Source organism: Corvus kubaryi, unplaced genomic scaffold (genome assembly GCF_017639235.1).
Source record: "Corvus kubaryi isolate FWS band 111438036 unplaced genomic scaffold, C.kubaryi_AGA036_p1.0 66, whole genome shotgun sequence".
NCBI lineage: Eukaryota > Metazoa > Chordata > Aves > Passeriformes > Corvidae > Corvus > Corvus kubaryi.
In genome coordinates this window covers 10321102-10338641 of record NW_024582054.1, presented here as the reverse complement: position 1 = coordinate 10338641, position 17540 = coordinate 10321102, and the positions used below count along the sequence as shown (strand labels likewise).

Sequence of the window (17540 nt, the reverse complement as noted above, 5' to 3'; positions counted from 1 at the left end):
CAACAAAGTCACAACTTTCATAATAAAAAATCCCATTGGCATCCTTACTTTTGAATAAAAATAATTATATGATGTGAATGACCTGTCATTTTAAAATTTGACAACACTAAATCTTACTCACACCATTGGAATAGTTTTAACGTAGGGTTTTCCAGGAAATCTGAACATCAGTATGTGTTATTATCATCACATACACAAATACAAAATAACAAAATACATTCTCTCAGCAAATATTTTTGTTAATGAATTTACACGATGACTTGACATACAGAATTTTTCCTCATAATGAAAACTATTTGTATCATTGCAGCATTGTATCCAGTAAACATTTGTATTTGAGTCAGACTAGGATATAGGCTAGAGGAGACTGTAATAAGTACCATCTGTGCTGGAATCTTATAGTCACTTTAATATTTCTCCAGAGACTGTTGGTAGAGCCTATTAGTTCATTTTCTACAGCCTGTATTACCATATTTTAATGTAAAGTAATATGGAGAGAGGAGAGGAAGAAATAATAATTGTGTTGGGTCGAAGTGCATTTACATGCATTCATGTATTGCTGACATGTAAAAGAGAAATTTTGGAATAAGTATATATTTCAAAAGTGTAAATATCCAAATGAAAGTGAGATTTTGCAGAGCTTTTATTTTAGAACTAGAAGAAACTGAGAGTGGCAGAAGACCCACTTTTTTCCTCATCACAGACAAATATTCACCTTTCTTCTTCCAAGTCTCCTGACTGCGGAACAATCCAAATGTCTATTTTAGGACAACCTTAAGACCTCCACAGCATTGCAGATGCTACTGTACTCCTATCTACAATGTCCCTGAATTACACATCACCCTTCTATGTCCAAATACGTCACTCAGAACTAATGAATGCATCTCTATCCTTGGAAGTAATGTCACAGGTTGCAGAATTTTTGCTCAGTGTGTCATTAGTGGTTTGCTTTGTAGAAACTCTAGCTGATTAAAGGAGGTGTTCATATTGTCCCTTGCATTAAGGGGAGGGCTCAGATACTTCACACATTGTTCAAAATTCCTTTCCAACGGCCATGTACATGGACCTCAAATGAGTCTATCAGGCAACATATGCCTTTCCTTTTTTCTTTATTTTTTTTTAATCTGTTTTGCACAAGCCCAGAAGGAATATCCAGTGCTGATGTCCTACCTCTCCAAGGAATATGCAAATCCCTTTATCACAAGAACACTAATTCCGACAATTTTTATTGGTCACCTTTCCTGGCTCTTCAGAAAGAGAGTCCAAGCTTAAAAGAGTCCAGAATGCTGTCTGCAACATTTATTAATTATTCATTTATCCTGATAAATTATGCAAGCCAGATCTTCCATTATCACTGGGGTTACCAGTTTAGTCTGCTCCAGCTTTTAGCTATTTTTATTCCCCTGACACATACATAACAGCAGACTAACCAAAGTAGTACTCTCTTCTCTACTCAGAAACAGATAGGAATTTCTCATTGCTTCTCAATTTTTTCCACTTTTTATTAGCTCCCAATTCTTGGAGCTTCTTATTTTATTCTAACCAGCAGCCTTCTATCTTAATTTGATCCCGCTTTCTTTCGAAGGCAGCTGAATCTCCAGTAAAATACATATGCTCTTTCTGTGTTCAGACAAAGCACAGCCCTGCATCATCTTGCTCAGTTGCCAATTAGTTTGTAGATGTCTAAATACCACAAGAATACCCCTGTTGCTCATTTCAGTGAAAGTATTCTGCTGCCGAAAATTTTGCATTTTTGAACTCAGACTACCATAAATCCTTACAAACAACTTTGTACCTAATTTCTAAACTTAATTAGTACCTAGAAAATTGACTTGATCATCACTTTCCTCATTGGAGGCACTGACCTGGTAGGCAAGTGAGCAGCATGTCCAACACATCCAGGATTGCACTCTGCACAGAAGGGAGCACTAGCCTCTGTTTGTTTGACAACACATAGCAAGGGATTAGGGCAATTTTTGAGGGGTGTGGAAAAAGTGATTTTTCTTCTCTTAGACAGAAGAGAGGTTAGCCTAACAGCTACAAAACCAAGACAACTTTTACAGGTGTGCTATTATTGTAGTAAAGCACATTAAGATGTGGTAAACAAGCCACATTTTTTTCCAAAAAACTTCCATCTGAGCAAGACTGTAGAATTGCCAGACATGTTAGAAGGTTTCTAAGCAATGGATTGTTTGACCAGATAGAACTTGAGAAACACAGATTAATTTCTGCTATTACATTATTTCCATTTTGACGTTTTCCAAATCAAGGAGTATGCTCAGGCCACAGGAGAAGAGTGAAAATTTAAATATGTAGGCCTACTAAACTAAACTACTCAGAAGATTAGAAAAAGCTAATTAAAGAGGAGGGAATGAGAAAGGTATCTACTCTACCCTGGGTTTTACATTTCTTCAAAATGCTCACAATGTAATGAAGAAAGGAATAACCTGTATCTAACTGCAGATATATTAGAGTTTAATACACTTTAATATCTTGTTTTGATAATTTCTCACACTCTCCTCTTACCCAAAATTTAAATTCAAGGAAAAAGAGCAACTAAAAATTCTGTGTCCCTCAAAACATAGAAACAGAGATAGTGAAAGGATAATGGTTACATGATATTTGATCTCTATCCAAAATTCATGAAATTTTTTTGGTAGGAGTCAAGAGAAAAGACGAGAGATCCAGTCAAGAGATGTTTGAGACGGACCCAGGTATCCTGGAAAAAGATGACTGAAATCTCTCTACTTGGAAAGAGAGAAAACATCTATGGTCTGCAAAAGAGACACTATCACAGCATAAATTGTGTTTGTTTCGATGTCAATATATAATATATGGTTCAGATATTTAAGTCACAAAGAAGTGATGGAGTGCTTTACTCCAAAATAAGTTAGAAATTAACAGACACCTCAGATACAGAAGGTTATACTAGGTCATCCCAAGTTACCTTTTTTTTCAAAAAGATGGAAAGCAGTTATCAATCATTTGAAACAGTAGACCCTTCCTTGTGAGAGTTAAGGGATATAATATAAAGCAGAAGAATCCAGGTTATACCTCAGAAGGATTCCAAGAAAGATTTTGCTGTAAAAGCAAATATATTTTATTAAAAATATAAAAAACTAAATGGATCATGAAAGCATCTCAACTGTTTAAGACAATACAAGGACAAAGAGAGCACTTCTATAAATTCTTGTTGCAAAAACATAATTTTTTTAATCTCTTTTACAATATTTGCAATTGATAACAGCTACACTGAATGTGTTAGAGAGATGCAAATGTATCACAGAACAGCTTGAGTTCAGAGTGATGCCAGATGAATGACTAAAATAGGGCGTTCTGGAATCAGAAGAGTTACGTTTCAACTATCTTCCTGGAGCACTCATGTGAAGCTGAGCTTTCCAGGAAATTTCCCAAGGGACAATATAAGGAAAACCTCCCACTCATGCTATGTGGCTAGTTCTGAGAAAGGACATTGCAAAAGTGAGACAAGTATTTTCAAAGGATCAGTGGTGGTTAGTAAAACCCTAATTCATGTAGCACGGAAAGAGACTAGCAGCAAACACCAAAATCCCTAGGGAACAAGCCACAATAAAGAAGCAATGTTCTTGATTACAGAAAGAGCAGAAGCACAGATAGATCTGCAACTGAGATACTGAGAAAATTTTCACAAGAGAAAGAGATGATCTGTGTGCTGAGCAATTTTTCCAAGGAATAATATAAAGAGTCTGCTATGGCCCGGATCCTCAAACCACTCTTATCACCACAAGCCAACTGACAGCCAGAGGAAGGAAATCAACTCTAAGCAACCAAAACAAATAGAAAGCTTCATGAAAATGGAATCAGACATCTCCTGGCTGAGGAAAAAAAACTACAAGAAAATGAAAAATTGCTTGTCTTACTGCTACATTTGCATTTTGAAAATTATATTCAGAAGCCATTATGTTATACACTTTTATCCAGAGTCTGTATAACTCATTTTTCTCATTATGATTTGGACAAAAGACCAGAAAGAAGACTTCTTAAATTTGCAGATGAAAACAATTAATGGGCTTGGAGGAGATGTGGAATGAGATAAAATAAAAAAAGTTTAATAATGGACAAAGGTAAAATCCTACATGTATAATTTCACAGATAAAATGGGCAAGAGTGAGGTGAAAAAAACATATTGTGGGAAAGGCAATTGGGAACTAGAGTGAATTACAAGATGAACTTGAATCAACCATCTCCTGCTGGTTTGGAAAAAAAGAAAATACTAAACTGGTAGGTTTTGTTTGAGAGATATGTGAAACACTTTTTCCAGTCTCCACAGCAACAGTCAAGCTTCACACTATCAAGCCTGGGCACAACAGTTGCAGAAGGACACACATCATTTGGAAGCAGCCCCTCAGGAATATTATCAGAGGACAGAAGAAAAAAAAATATCTGTATGAAGTTATAGTTGGGTTTTTGTTTGGTTTGGATTTTTTTGTTTTGTTTTGGCTTTTGCTTAGGTTTCATTAGTTACATAGTAGATAAACTATTCAAAATACATCTAAAGTCTGTATTATATTATACTATATAAAATAATTTCACAACACTCGTTTCTACAGTTATATTTCTTTTTGTCTGTATACAGATTTAAAGGTCAGCAGGTTACAGAGGGTCTGTATTCCTAATGTGCTTGTTAAAACTTTGCTTCATTTGTTTACATAGACAAAACCCTTAGGAAAGTATTTTATGAACTCCCATTGACTCGTGTGACTTCACAAATAAACTCTAAAAAGAAGAAAAGCCATGAGGAATGCTATCCATTCACTGACTTCCATTTATAAATAAAATGTATTAGTGGACTTATGGGGGTGAGCTGTATGTACAGAATATTCTCATTTCGTAAGCAGTTCTGCTTGTGCTCTGAACCAGCCCAAAGCTGGGTGCAAACACCACCCACAAGCTCCACAGACCTTCAGTTTCAGCTCAGAGCTGCACTAATACAGACACAAGCAATTCCAGATCAGAACTAGCACCAAGTCCAGCAAGATTTCCCAAGTCTGACTGCAGAAATACCTTTTCACAGGATCTGCTAAAAATTTACTGCACATTGCAGATTTTGTCAAAAGCTGGCAATGTCTACCCTAAATTTTTTAGAAAAATGTTGGGACCCTTAAAAAATCAAGATCAACTCTCTATTTGCTTAGGACTGATTACGGTACAATCACCCTGGTCAGTGTTAGTATACAGTGTTGTATTTTAAGACAGCTTGCAGGTCCAGTCCTAAAATAAACACAAATAAAATACCATTGCACTGAGTATGAAGGAAGACTATGTTCACATAAACAGGCCTCAGAATGCAACTCAGAAGACAGCTCAGTCTGAAGAGATAACGTTTGTGCTATTTTTGGAGATTGCCGCCTTTCAAAAGCGTGCCTCATCTGCTGCAGCAAACCAGGCCGTGCAAATGAACATACACTTACGGTCCCAGGCACTAATTATTTGAACATTGCCTTGAATTTCCTTAATAACTTTAATGATTTAGCAAAAATTAGATCTGGGACCAAGACGGAGATAATTGTTTAAAGAAACTTGAGTTCAATCATTGGGTTGGAAGGAGATTGTTGCTCTTAAAGCTTAAAAAAACCCACGGTTTTGGGAGACAAATTCCAGTCTTGATAATGCATTTTCTTGCTGGAAAAAGAAAGGAAAAATGTTGATTTACTGGTTTTTACTGTTCAACTCTCATCACTTCATATTTCTCACCAAGTCTCTGATCTGAAAAAAATCTGAGAAAAACTTTTTAATATTTAAAATTTTTAATGCAGTTCTACCTGAATTCAGACTTCAATGTGATCTTTCCATAACTGAAAGGCCAGACATTAGATCACATGTGTATCCTACTACCTCTGAAACTTGCATATTTTTCAAATGAGTGCCTCTGTTGGAATTTTGTTGGACTTTTATTTGGGAGTTTTAGGTATAGAAGCCCATTAAAATCACTGGGAATATTTCTGGGCACCTGTGAGATGTCCAGTCAGGTTACTGCTACTGTTTTATTACCTACTTTTGGAGTGTGAGTATGTTCATGAATGTGGTTATGACTGTTGAATTAAGTGATGAGCAAATAACATTGAAAAAAATCTGATAATTAAGTGGTTTCTATTATCTCCCTTAAAAGGATTGATTCACTTTTTAACACAGGCTGTCAGACACACTTCAGCAGTTAGGAAAAGCCCTTTTGTTTATTTTACTAATGGCAGAGTTGATTGAGACACCTTCACTGAGAAGTCTGTAATATAAATTTCATCATACCTTCAGCTGTACGAGATGCACATCCACATGCTTGCTATCCGAGTCCTGCTGGACCGAGTAGGTCAGATCCCTGACTCTTTCAGATGTCATCCGAAGCCAGGTCTCAATTTCTGGCAAGTGGAGGACAATCTTCCAATCAGCCCCAGTGTGTAGAGGAGGAGGCTTTTCATACTGCTGGCCAGAGTCAAGGTCCTTCATGACATCCCCTTCCCCATCTTGTTCCACTGTAGGAGTCATGTTTATGAGCATGGGAGAGGCATCAGATGGCATCGGATCCAGTTCTTGTGTTCTCATGGGAGAAAGTGCTACATCCATGGCTAACATGTGAAAGTCTAAACCATACTTCTTTCAAAAATAGCTGCAAAGATAAAAAGAAAACACGCTGCTGTTTTAAGACCAAATTTAGCAACAAAGTATTCAAAGACAAGGAGTAAATGATAATGTCTGAGATGTATTGCACATCTAAATAAATTCTTCACCCTAAAAATTTATACTGGAAGTTCAAGGCTGAATAGATTTTTTCAAAATAACTTTTTTTATTTGAACAAACAAGGCCTTTGCACGAGAAAAATAACGAATACTGCACTTCTCTCATAGCCATTTCCAATTGTAATTTCTCATCTAATTTCCAATCGCCTTGGAAACTGTAGTTTTCATTAATGAAAAATACATTCTGATTTTCTACAACTGCAATACAAATAAATGAGCATTGACAAAGTCAGCAGAACTTTGCTGAACTCCACAAGTTAATACAAAACTGGTATTTGTAAGCTAGTACATATTGGAACATATTCCTTGGCCTGAAATTTGAGACTAAACACAGACTATTTCAAGATTTATTTAAATTTCCAACTCTACTATTGATCATGTACAACAAAAAATTTGCAGGCAAACTTGAAGCACTTATTGAGGACACTTGGTTGATTTATTGATTTTCATTTTGAATTTTAAATTCTGGTCGTTTTGTTAGATTAAGAACAGTTGCAATAAGCAACAACACTAGCAAAATGTAGATATAATAATCCCAAATATGAAAATATATACCGAAAATTAAAACACCATTTTACAAAGTGTCTTTATGGAAGCCCAAGTTCTGTGTCATCAATATACACTTATGAGGTCCACTGGAAAATGTAAATAAGTGAAACATTTTACTTTGTACCTCTTCTTCTGTGTGTTCTACTTACATGTGTCCTACACAAGAAGAAGGCTGCCATAAACCCTATGCATTTAAAAAAAAACCCAAAAAAACAAAGAAAAACAAAAAAAAAAACCAAAAAAACCACAAAACCAAAAACAAGCAACCAAAAAAAAACCAACCCAAAACAACTTTACTTACTTAACACAAAAGCTATAAGATTGTAGAAAAAACAGTGCCTTTCACTATTAAATCAACTATACTTGACTACTGAGTTATATTCCTAAATATTTCACGCGGAGTCTCAGCATCTAAAGACTACTCCTGCAGGCAGTGAGAGTATCAAAGTACCCAGTGACAATTTCACTTATCATAGCCAGGAAGGACAAAAATTTTATATTTTATGTTAATTTGATTTTATTTCCTACCCCTCCACTACCTAGTAAATCAGCGTTTGCACATCTACATGTTCACAAAACAATATATTTAAATTATGCTAAATATTATTACTAAATATTAATTTGGCACTTCAGAACAAAATTTTCTATCAGTGCAATCAAGCAAAGGGAATGAAAGAAGAATGCAAATATTTTCAGTGCCTGCTGTAAAATTTCCAAGTCTTTTAGTTCAAAGTTTGAAAAATTCCAAATTAAATGGTGTTAAATAAAAAGTTCTGCAGCAGGGCCAGATGAAATTAACATTTCAGGGAGCTGAGTATTTTTTAAGTTCATCTCTCTACATTGCCTACATTTTTCAGCTTAAACTCTGGTGCCAGATATACTCAACATATACTGTTAGAAAAATCAGTGTAGTAACATTTTTGTCTTAGACACTGCTGATCATAGCCCCAGTTCTAAAGCATAGAATTCATCTGTTCTAACAGCCAAAACGATCTCAATATTTAAAACATTTTTTTTACAATATTTCCTCCTGAAAACGAAATTTTGGTGAAACACATGTGGTCCTTGTTTCTGCATGTTTATTGTTAAACATGTCGATCAGCAAAACAGTTGGTTGTGAATCACTAAATGATACCAAAGCGCAGGAAGAGCAGTGCTTGCTTCGTAGTTTTTCACATAAAATAACCCCTGGCACTCTTACAGAGTTTTGCAGTATGACTCAGCTCTAGTAAAGCAATTAGCAAACAGAAATGAAAACATGCTCCTGCAGAAGCAAACAAAAGCTAGCCCATGCTGCATGCAGAGTGCACGTCTAGCTTTCACACACTGAGTGTGCAATTAGCAACCATTAGGAACCTGCTGACCTGTTTTTTGTTACGATGTGCTTGACTCTCTAAGAGTGGCTCTCCAGCATTACAGCTAATGCCTCCTTAATCCTAGTAGCTCTTACAGTCAAGTCCTTTAAATTCTTTCCTTTCTGCCAGATCAGAAGAAGTTGCAACGCTTCAATTAAGAATATGTGGAGAAATTTTAAAATAAATAATTCTTTTCACATTCTTAAAAAAAAAAAAAAAATTAAAATTCTGCAAATGTAATAAAATACTCTGTGGATACGAATTAGTAAGGCCTGTGAAAGCTTTAAAAAGCTCACAAATGCTTGAAAGGAGAAACTTGCAGCTGGAAATGACTGAATCCAAACACTAGGACACAGATTTCTTTAAACTGATTCTTGGCAGAATAAAAAAGCATCATCATCCAGCTACGCTGCGAGGAAGGACAAAAGAAAGATCCTCCTGCGCTCTCCAAGAACACTGGCACTGAAGGAGGGCGGTCACACTTGAGCTCCTAAAATCACCGGAGAAACCGAAAGCTCCGCGTCACCTCCCGCCCGCAGCAGCGCCTCTGCCCCGGGAGCGAAGCAGCAGCGGCAGCTCTGCCTCGTCCCGCCGGCGCGGACAGGGCGCGGGGAGGGCACCCTGCGGGCACCGGCATGCCCTGCGTATGGCAGGAAAATAGGAAAATCCCCAGTGCAGAGGTGTTTTTACAAAATTCTGATGTTGAAGTACGAAGTAGCAAACAACAAGGCCCAGCAGCAGCAGCCAACCTCATAGACACATCTATTTTACGCAATTTAGGAGTCATAAAACTTGCCGAAACACTCTTGATCAGAAGTTCTGCCTTTTGGATTACTGACCACGTGCAAGCCTTGTATTCATGAAGTTTTGTGAAGCCACCAGCCACTGAAGAGGACCCAATTGTCTATTCTCCACTCCATTCTCATAGGGGCAGTTGCATCTACTGTCCTCTAGCTGTATCCTTTCTCCTCCAATATTTAGAACAATTTCATACTGAAATATGGAAGGTACAACCAGCAAGATAGAGCATGGAAATCCCCATCAGTTCCACTATTTGCATAACGTACCATAAGGGACGTACGATAAATTTTAGTAAAACCAATTTTAATTTTAAATTCGAAAAGGGTATTTAAGAACAATGTAGCAAGCTGTCGCATAGCAGACTTAAAACATCTGCTAAAAAAAACGGGATAAGAAGGGATGATCAAGTTAAACAATACTTTGGGGTCATATATTGATATTTATGATGTAAATGCTGGCCTTAAATTTTGTTATATTTCTGGAGAATTTTGTTTTTCCAGATTTTGTAGGATGTACAAATTGTGAATTGTAAACCACTACAATAAGTGCTAGAACACATATTAAAATTGAATAAATTTTTTCGAGGCAATCTTTATACCTTGCAAAAATAATTTTTGCAATGAGGTAAAGAAGGGATTATTTTGTTTCTAAGCAGGACCTCTATCGCTGCCAAAATTTTTTAATGAAACTTAAAAGCTGTGCTCAGTCTCCTTTTCTACATCAGAAAAATCCTGGTAGCATCAATAACAGTTTTAGGTGGGTAAGCCGTACTAAATCACATTTCAGCTTTCTTCTAAACCAAGCCTTTTCTGTACCCAGAATAGTTGTACAAACCAGCTGATTTTAAATTTGCAGGTGAACAGATGAAAATGCAATGTCAAATATCCTGATCAATAAAAGGTTCATCTTTCAACATTTGCAGGGCATAACTTTATTTTTATTGTCACAATCAGACCGCGAGTTATGATACCATTATTTCTAAAAATACTCCTCAAATTATTTATTTCTGCCGCTTCAAAAGCTACTCTTTCAGTCTGCTGAAGGACACATTTAAGAACTACACAACGCAGCTACCAGCTTGCATTCCTTCTGGTGGGAGAAAAAAAATAGATGAATCGAGCATATTTTTTTGCCTTGTGTTAATTCTTTATATACAGTCTTATATTGTCATGGATACTGGTATAAAAGGTTAGAGATCCTGTGTAAGCACAAGCACACATATGCTTTCTATCTTCATCTTTAGTAAGTGCATTATGCCTAACAGATGGCTGATTACCTTCACCTAATCACACAGACAATCTCACTTTCCCCTGCTTTTCTGCTCAGTCAGATGCTAACACTCTTATGCAGAACATAGAATGTCTGTGCCAACCATAATATAGTTTATCAATCACCACAAGCCTTGAAAGGCTTCTCGCACTCATTCTGCTCCCCAGTTGTTCACATTTCCTCCGTTTATAAAGTGCAGGCCACATTCACTCTGCCAGCTATCAGATCATCCACATTTTCCTCCAGTAGCAGTTAGTTCCTGTCAAACAAAGAATCATTAAGCATTTTAAGCCATGGAGTAGTCCAGTCATTGATCAGTGGTGCAGACACTGGGTCTAATGAATGTTAATGAGCTCTAATTTCCCTTACTGTCACATATTGTTAAAATCAGCTGTAATCACTTTACAGCCACCTGTCTGTCAAGTAAACAATTTATTTCAATCTCAAAAATGCCACAAAAAACCCAGAGAAACTCCATGACTAAATAATTTTGTCTGCTTGCTGACTTTGAAGTCTAATAATGTAAATTTTAACATCAGATTTTATGAGTTCATTGATGCCAAATTTTCTTGAATAGATACAGTGAAAATGAATGTCTTACACAGGCAACTTATATTATAATGTCTTTTCCATTTCAGTAGTCTTAGGAATTCTCTGCCAAGTTATAAAGCTCATTATACTTTTCCTTGAAAATGTAATTAACTGTATCAACTGCAAAGATAAACTATGTCAGTACACAAAAAACCTGAAATATATCATGTCAGTAACATATAGAGCAAACTGAATTTAATATTACAGTAACACTATCCATGCTACACTGATCCTGCTGCTGATTTGCTATATGATTTAAGAAATAAATTTCAAAAAGCTTTGAAAGAGCTGAATTGTAATGGACCCAATTTAGGTTTTTCTATTCACATCATTCCTTCAAAAATTACTCCTTTGCAATTATCTTATTATTACATTCAAAATTCTGAACAATTTGGATAATTTTTCATTTAGGACTGCTTGGCCTCCAATTTCATATGTGAGATTCTTAGAAAGTATATCTGATAGGGAATAAGATGGTGCCTCAGTTCCTTGAGGATATAGACCAAAGAGGCTTGCACAGTAATTCCAATATTAAACCTGAACACCAACATGAATCATGATTACAATTTTTAATGTGACTGATTTGAAGTCCATTAAAAAGTCTGCTCCCAAGGCTTTAATGGAAGCAAAGCCAGACCACCAATTTTTAACAGTGGAAATCCGACCATGGATGTTCGAGTTCCTGTCTATGTGAATAAATCAGAGGACACTGCAATGACCCAACATACTCTTTGCTATCTACTGTTTCTCTTTCTAATACAAGGTGAAGGAAAATGTGGAACTTAAAAGGCAAGTGTTCAGCCAGAAATTGGAAATTACTGTGGCAAATCAGGGAAAGCGGAAATTCTACTGGAGGATTTAGCAAAGGATCTGTCTGAAACTGATGGCCTAGCAGGAGAGACTGTGAAACAAACCAATAGTCCATAAGGTCTAGGCATTAGACACCCAGGCAACCTGCAAGAAGCCACTGGTAAAATAGGCAAATTGATGGTTGTGGTGTGCATGGTCTTCATATGTAACTTCTTTTGGTTCTTAGGATATTAGATTGTAAGGAAAGGCTCTGCAGATCCTTTCACATGATGTTTATATCATGAAAACTAGTAGAAACTGTAGCAGAATGAGGCAACACCATTTTTTAGAGGAAGACCCCCTGCTGCTTTTGAAAAGCATATTATTGGTGTTTTCCAACAAAATGCTTTTGACAAGATCCAATGCCAAAGGCTAAATGAATCTAAATAGCCATGGTATAAGAAGGAAGGTATTGAAATACTTGGGACAAATAGAAATGCTGAGTAAATGAAAGATGTCACAAGGCAAAAAAATTGAGCAATAACATATATGATTAAACTTAGTACAGACAAATATTAAGATATGTGCATGAAAAAAAAACCAGTCCATCAACAAAAAAGTGAAGTCTTGCCCAAAAGAGTGCATTAAATTTATATGCTCCCAGCTCATATAATTTTATGTTCTCAGTTATAAAAAAGCAGGGAGACTAGCTGGAAATGATCCCATTAGACAACTGCTGTGAGGTACATGAGAAAAAAATTCTACACTACAACATGTACAGACATTGAAAACAATTGTGTAGTGCCAGACTCATACAGACAGAGGAAAGTATTCAGAGAGTCAAACATATTGTGATGAGCAGTTGTGTTTTCTGGTCCTTCTAACTCAGTGCAGGTTTGCCCTGCAGTGAGTAACAGTGTCTGGGAGATGATGTGGTACAAAAAGATTAGCATTAAAATTGACAAAGACAAATTAGCTGTTTCATATTAACTCATCATTACTTCAGCACCCTTCATTAGCTAACTGAGCTACACCACCTTAGGCTTTTGTTGTCCTAATTTTCACTCCAGAAAGCCAGCAGTACATAGTGGCAACTTTTATATGCTGATTTTTCAGCATACACGTGAGTGGGTTTTTGTTGGTTTTTTTGATTTGTGTTTTTGGGCAGGTTGTTTTAGCTTCCCTGGATAAAGCCATTTTTGTCATTCTAGTGACTAAGAGCGAGCAAAACATTTGCAAACATAAAATAGTTTTTCCCTTCAGCTACAAAAGTCAGATGGTGAAGGATGAAAAATAACTATTCTAGTAAGAAGGCGGTGTCTTGTTCCAAAATTTTTCTCCAAAGAGATAGTGTGAAACATCTTTTAAATTGGAAGATAGCAAAATGAAGATTAGGCTTGGCTGAATACTAATCTGGATTTAAAATGGTCTTTCAGTACAGACAGAAACAGTGAGATATAAGTGAGAACACTCTGTTTCAAAAGAGGATCTGATTATTCACTTGAGTGTATACACCAGAGGGTCCTTGACTGCCTACCAAATCTGACTCATAACCAGGCAGGTAGGAGAGCAGAAAGATCCACAATTGTTTCAATGCATTTGTACGTCCATGATCTTAAACACCTTAGTCACTAAGAAATTCTTCTGAGAAGTCATCCACCATCAAAATACCAAACAGATTATTTCCACGCCCTAAAAGAAAAAAGTAACAAACATTGCATTTCCTTTCACATCTGTATGTGTCACTTTCTTGAAATTCTCATCCACTCATGGGTACCAGCGTTCCACCAAGTAAGTGGTGCAGGAGGTCAGTAATAAACTTTTCTTGCTCCAAGCAGGATTGCTCTTAATTCTCTTTAGACACAGCTAGCTTAGACACAAGTAGCTCTCTAGGAGCTGATGCTGCAAAATGTGAAAGCCCACTTGTTTTGCAACACTAAATTTTATTTGAATTGTGCATTAAAGGAAACTTCCTCATTTCAATGTTATGAAAACACTCAACATCTAGTAATATAAAAAAACGCCTTATTTAGTTTCAGCTACCTGAAAATATCTTATCACTCACAGAACCCAAGTTCAAGTTTGCTTCTGTAATTATATATTTATCTGGTGGCTGGGAACAGGGTATTTTTACATGAAGGTTAATTCATTCTGCAACACTGGTCTGAGCTTACAAATTCGAGACAGGAAAATCCTATACCGAAAATTTCCTATAAATAACCTCTTTGAATTCTTAGATCAATTACATAGCTTTTAAAATTTTTCAGAAAAAAATAGGTGAGATTTTTCTTGGTTGTCACTTGTTGCCAGTTGTAATTTTAGTTTGGTTTTTTCTGACCTTTTTTTTTTTTAAATCTTCCTTTTCTCCTCCAAAACAGAAAATAAAAAATAATAATTAAAAAAAAAACCAGCAAATAATGGCAGTTAAAAAACACAGTGTTTTGATGAAAACAAATTTCAATGAATATTTCCAACCAGTCCGGTTCTTTTTCCCAGATGTTACCTCAAAATCAGTATTTTCAGGATTTTTCCTATCACAGCAGAATGAAAGAAACTGCTGCAACTCTTAGCTCAAAGTTAGGGCAAATAAAAATAATGTTTCACTTCAATTTCACACTCTAGTTTCATTGCAAATAAATGCTAATCACTTAGGAGAAATCTTAACATTGTTTCAGGGAAAAATTTCCAGGGGCTAAATGAGCTTATTCCTTTTTATTATAGAAGTTGATTATAAGAAATTAATTACTTGTATCAAGAGCAATACGACCTCATAAAAGGTCAGATAAGAAGAACTTCCTCACATGTACTAGACAAAGTATGTCAGCCACAGCCAATGTCTCCCTGCCGTGCAAGTCTCACATCTTTCTCTAGCTGAAAGACCATAATTTCAGCTTCTTCCTTAAATATGTTACAGGTACTGCAATACTGGATGTTCTGTCAGTCAGTATGAACATTATTAAAAAAACCCCAAACCAACAACAATCTACCTGCAGACTTCTACAGGGCACAATATTAGCATGTCAGACCCAACGGTGAAACTTGAGGCATTTAAATTGCCCCAACCCCAATCCTAATGATAAAATAGGTCAAAATAGCCACAAGACATTCTGTCATTTCTGAAACTAGTTTTGTTACACTAAATTTTCACAATTTTATGATAATAAAGACAGACTTTTGAAGAAACTCCTACTTTTTGGAATGACGCACAATGCAGCTGAGACCAGAGAGCCCTTCTGAACAGCAGTATTCCGTGTTATATGAGACAAAACACTCTATGACTAGCTGGTCCTGTAAATTCTCACTATCATGTAAAGTTTACTATAAATAATTTAGCTGTGAAATATAATATTTTCTCAGGTCTTCTTTAGAAGAACACCATAGTAATTGCTTTTTTTCTCAATTTGGGGATTCACAGAAATAGACTAAGTTCTTTGGAGTGCAAGCTGGTTTTTTGTACTGAGTCATGCTCATGAAAGGTTCTGCTATACTGTTTTGGTTTATGGTAGTGTCTCGTATCAATAATACACTATCAAATGTGTGCATTCAGTTGTTTCAGACATTCAGTTATCACAGTAATAGTGCATTGTAAAATGGTTTCTTTATTTTGGGGAATAATTTTTAATATACATTAAAATAAGACACTTGATGTACTACAAGGACGAACCATGGCTTCACTATTTTGCAAATTCTTTCCTCCTCAATCACGATGTGGATAAAATCCTGCCACTAGATGTGGACTTACTGGTCACCCAAAAATAGATATCCAGTCCTGTTGAGTAACCAGTCAATTGGCACCATGACCAAAGATAATGAATAGAGTTGCTTTAGAATCATGGAATGATAGAATCGTTAAGGCTGGGAAAGACCTCTGATATCATCAAGTGCAACTGTAAACCTAGAACCTGACTGTGTTCACCAATAAATCACATCCTCCAGTGGCATATCCACAGGTTTTTTGAACACTTCCAGAGAGAGTGACTCCACCACTTCTGTGGCAATGTTGACAACCCTTTCCATGAAGGATTTTTTCCTAATATCTAATCTAAACCTCCCTGGAGCAACTTGAGACCATTTCCTTTCATCCTGTCACTTGTTACCTGGGAGAAGAGACTGACAACCACCTCATTTCAGGTATTTGTAGAGACCAATAAGGTCCCCTCTGAACCTCCTTTTCACCAGGCTTAGCAATGCCAGCTCCCTCAGCTGCTCATCAGACTTGTGCTCTGGACCCTTCAGCAGCCCCACTGCCCCGCTCTGGACACACACCAGCACCTCAATGTCTTTCCTGTTGTGAGGGGCCCAGAACTGAACACAGGATTCGAGATGTGGCCTCACCAGTGTCCAGTACAGGGGGACAATCACTGTCCTGGTCCTGCTGGACACATTATTTCTTATAGAGGCTTGGATGCCACTGGCCTTCTTGGCCACCTGGGCACACACTGGCTCATGTTCAGCTGCTCCAACCAGCACCCCCACGTCCTTTTCTGCTGGGCAGCTTTCCAGCCACTCTGCCCCCAGCCTTAAGCACCACCTGGGGTTGTTGAAAGAAAACTATGATCAACAGTATCAAAAGCATCTCTAAACAATATTCAAGCATGTTTCTAACTTCATTTTGCATCTGAACTCTAGCCAAATTTAAAAATATTGGCATTGCAGAACTTTGTTCTTAAATTCAAAATCAGTTTCAACAACACTGATAGTGGCCAAGAAAATTTTCAGTAACAAATGCTCTCAAATTTTCTTCTCATACACTTTTATGAGTACAGAAGTACATAATATTTACTATTCACCAACACTGTTACAGACTGCATCTCCTGAGATAAGTAACTCTGATTCTGATTTCTCTTTAATTACCATTTAACTAAGATCAATTTCATGGAAGTAAATAAAATGAAACAAATAAGAAAGCAGGATTTAAGGGGTTCTTCAACTGAACACATAAAATTAAGGCACAAATGTTTTTACCCTTTTAAGTAATTCTCATACATAACACTGCTTTCTTTTGCCATAAATTTGATCAGGTACACCAAAATTAAGTTAAGCTAGAAGAGGAGTAAAAGTTTTGATGGTTCTGAAAATTCACGGTACAAAATTATTTCTTCAAAACTTTAACTAGGTAAAAGGTGTTGACATAATATTTATAATATTAGTAGTTCAGAAGTAATACTGATGCTTGCAGTAGCTCTGTACAAATCTTAGATATTATACATGTTCCAGAGAGAAAGTATAGTGCTGACACATATTACTCAAAGCACAGTCCCTGAGGAAAAAAAAAGGAAGCATCTTTGTTCACCTAGAACAATATTTTACAATGGAAGAATGACGGAAGGAATGACGGAAGGAATGACGGAAGGAATGAATGACGGAAGGAAGGAAGGAAGGAAGGAAGGAAGGAAGGAAGGAAGGAAGGAAGGA

General features: G+C 36.5%; 1 protein-coding gene across 4 annotated transcripts in view; it reads right to left on the bottom strand.

The window, feature by feature from the left end:
* Window positions 1-17540, bottom strand: part of AKAP6 (A-kinase anchoring protein 6) — a 272762-nt gene that overhangs the window by 214430 nt on the left and 40792 nt on the right. For all 4 annotated transcript variants that reach the window (XM_042047594.1, XM_042047595.1, XM_042047593.1 and 1 more), the window contains exon 2: window positions 6283-6640. In XM_042047594.1, the coding sequence (XP_041903528.1) occupies window positions 6283-6606 (324 nt within the window). In that variant the 5' untranslated portion in view covers window positions 6607-6640. The remainder of the gene's footprint in view (window positions 1-6282; window positions 6641-17540) is intronic.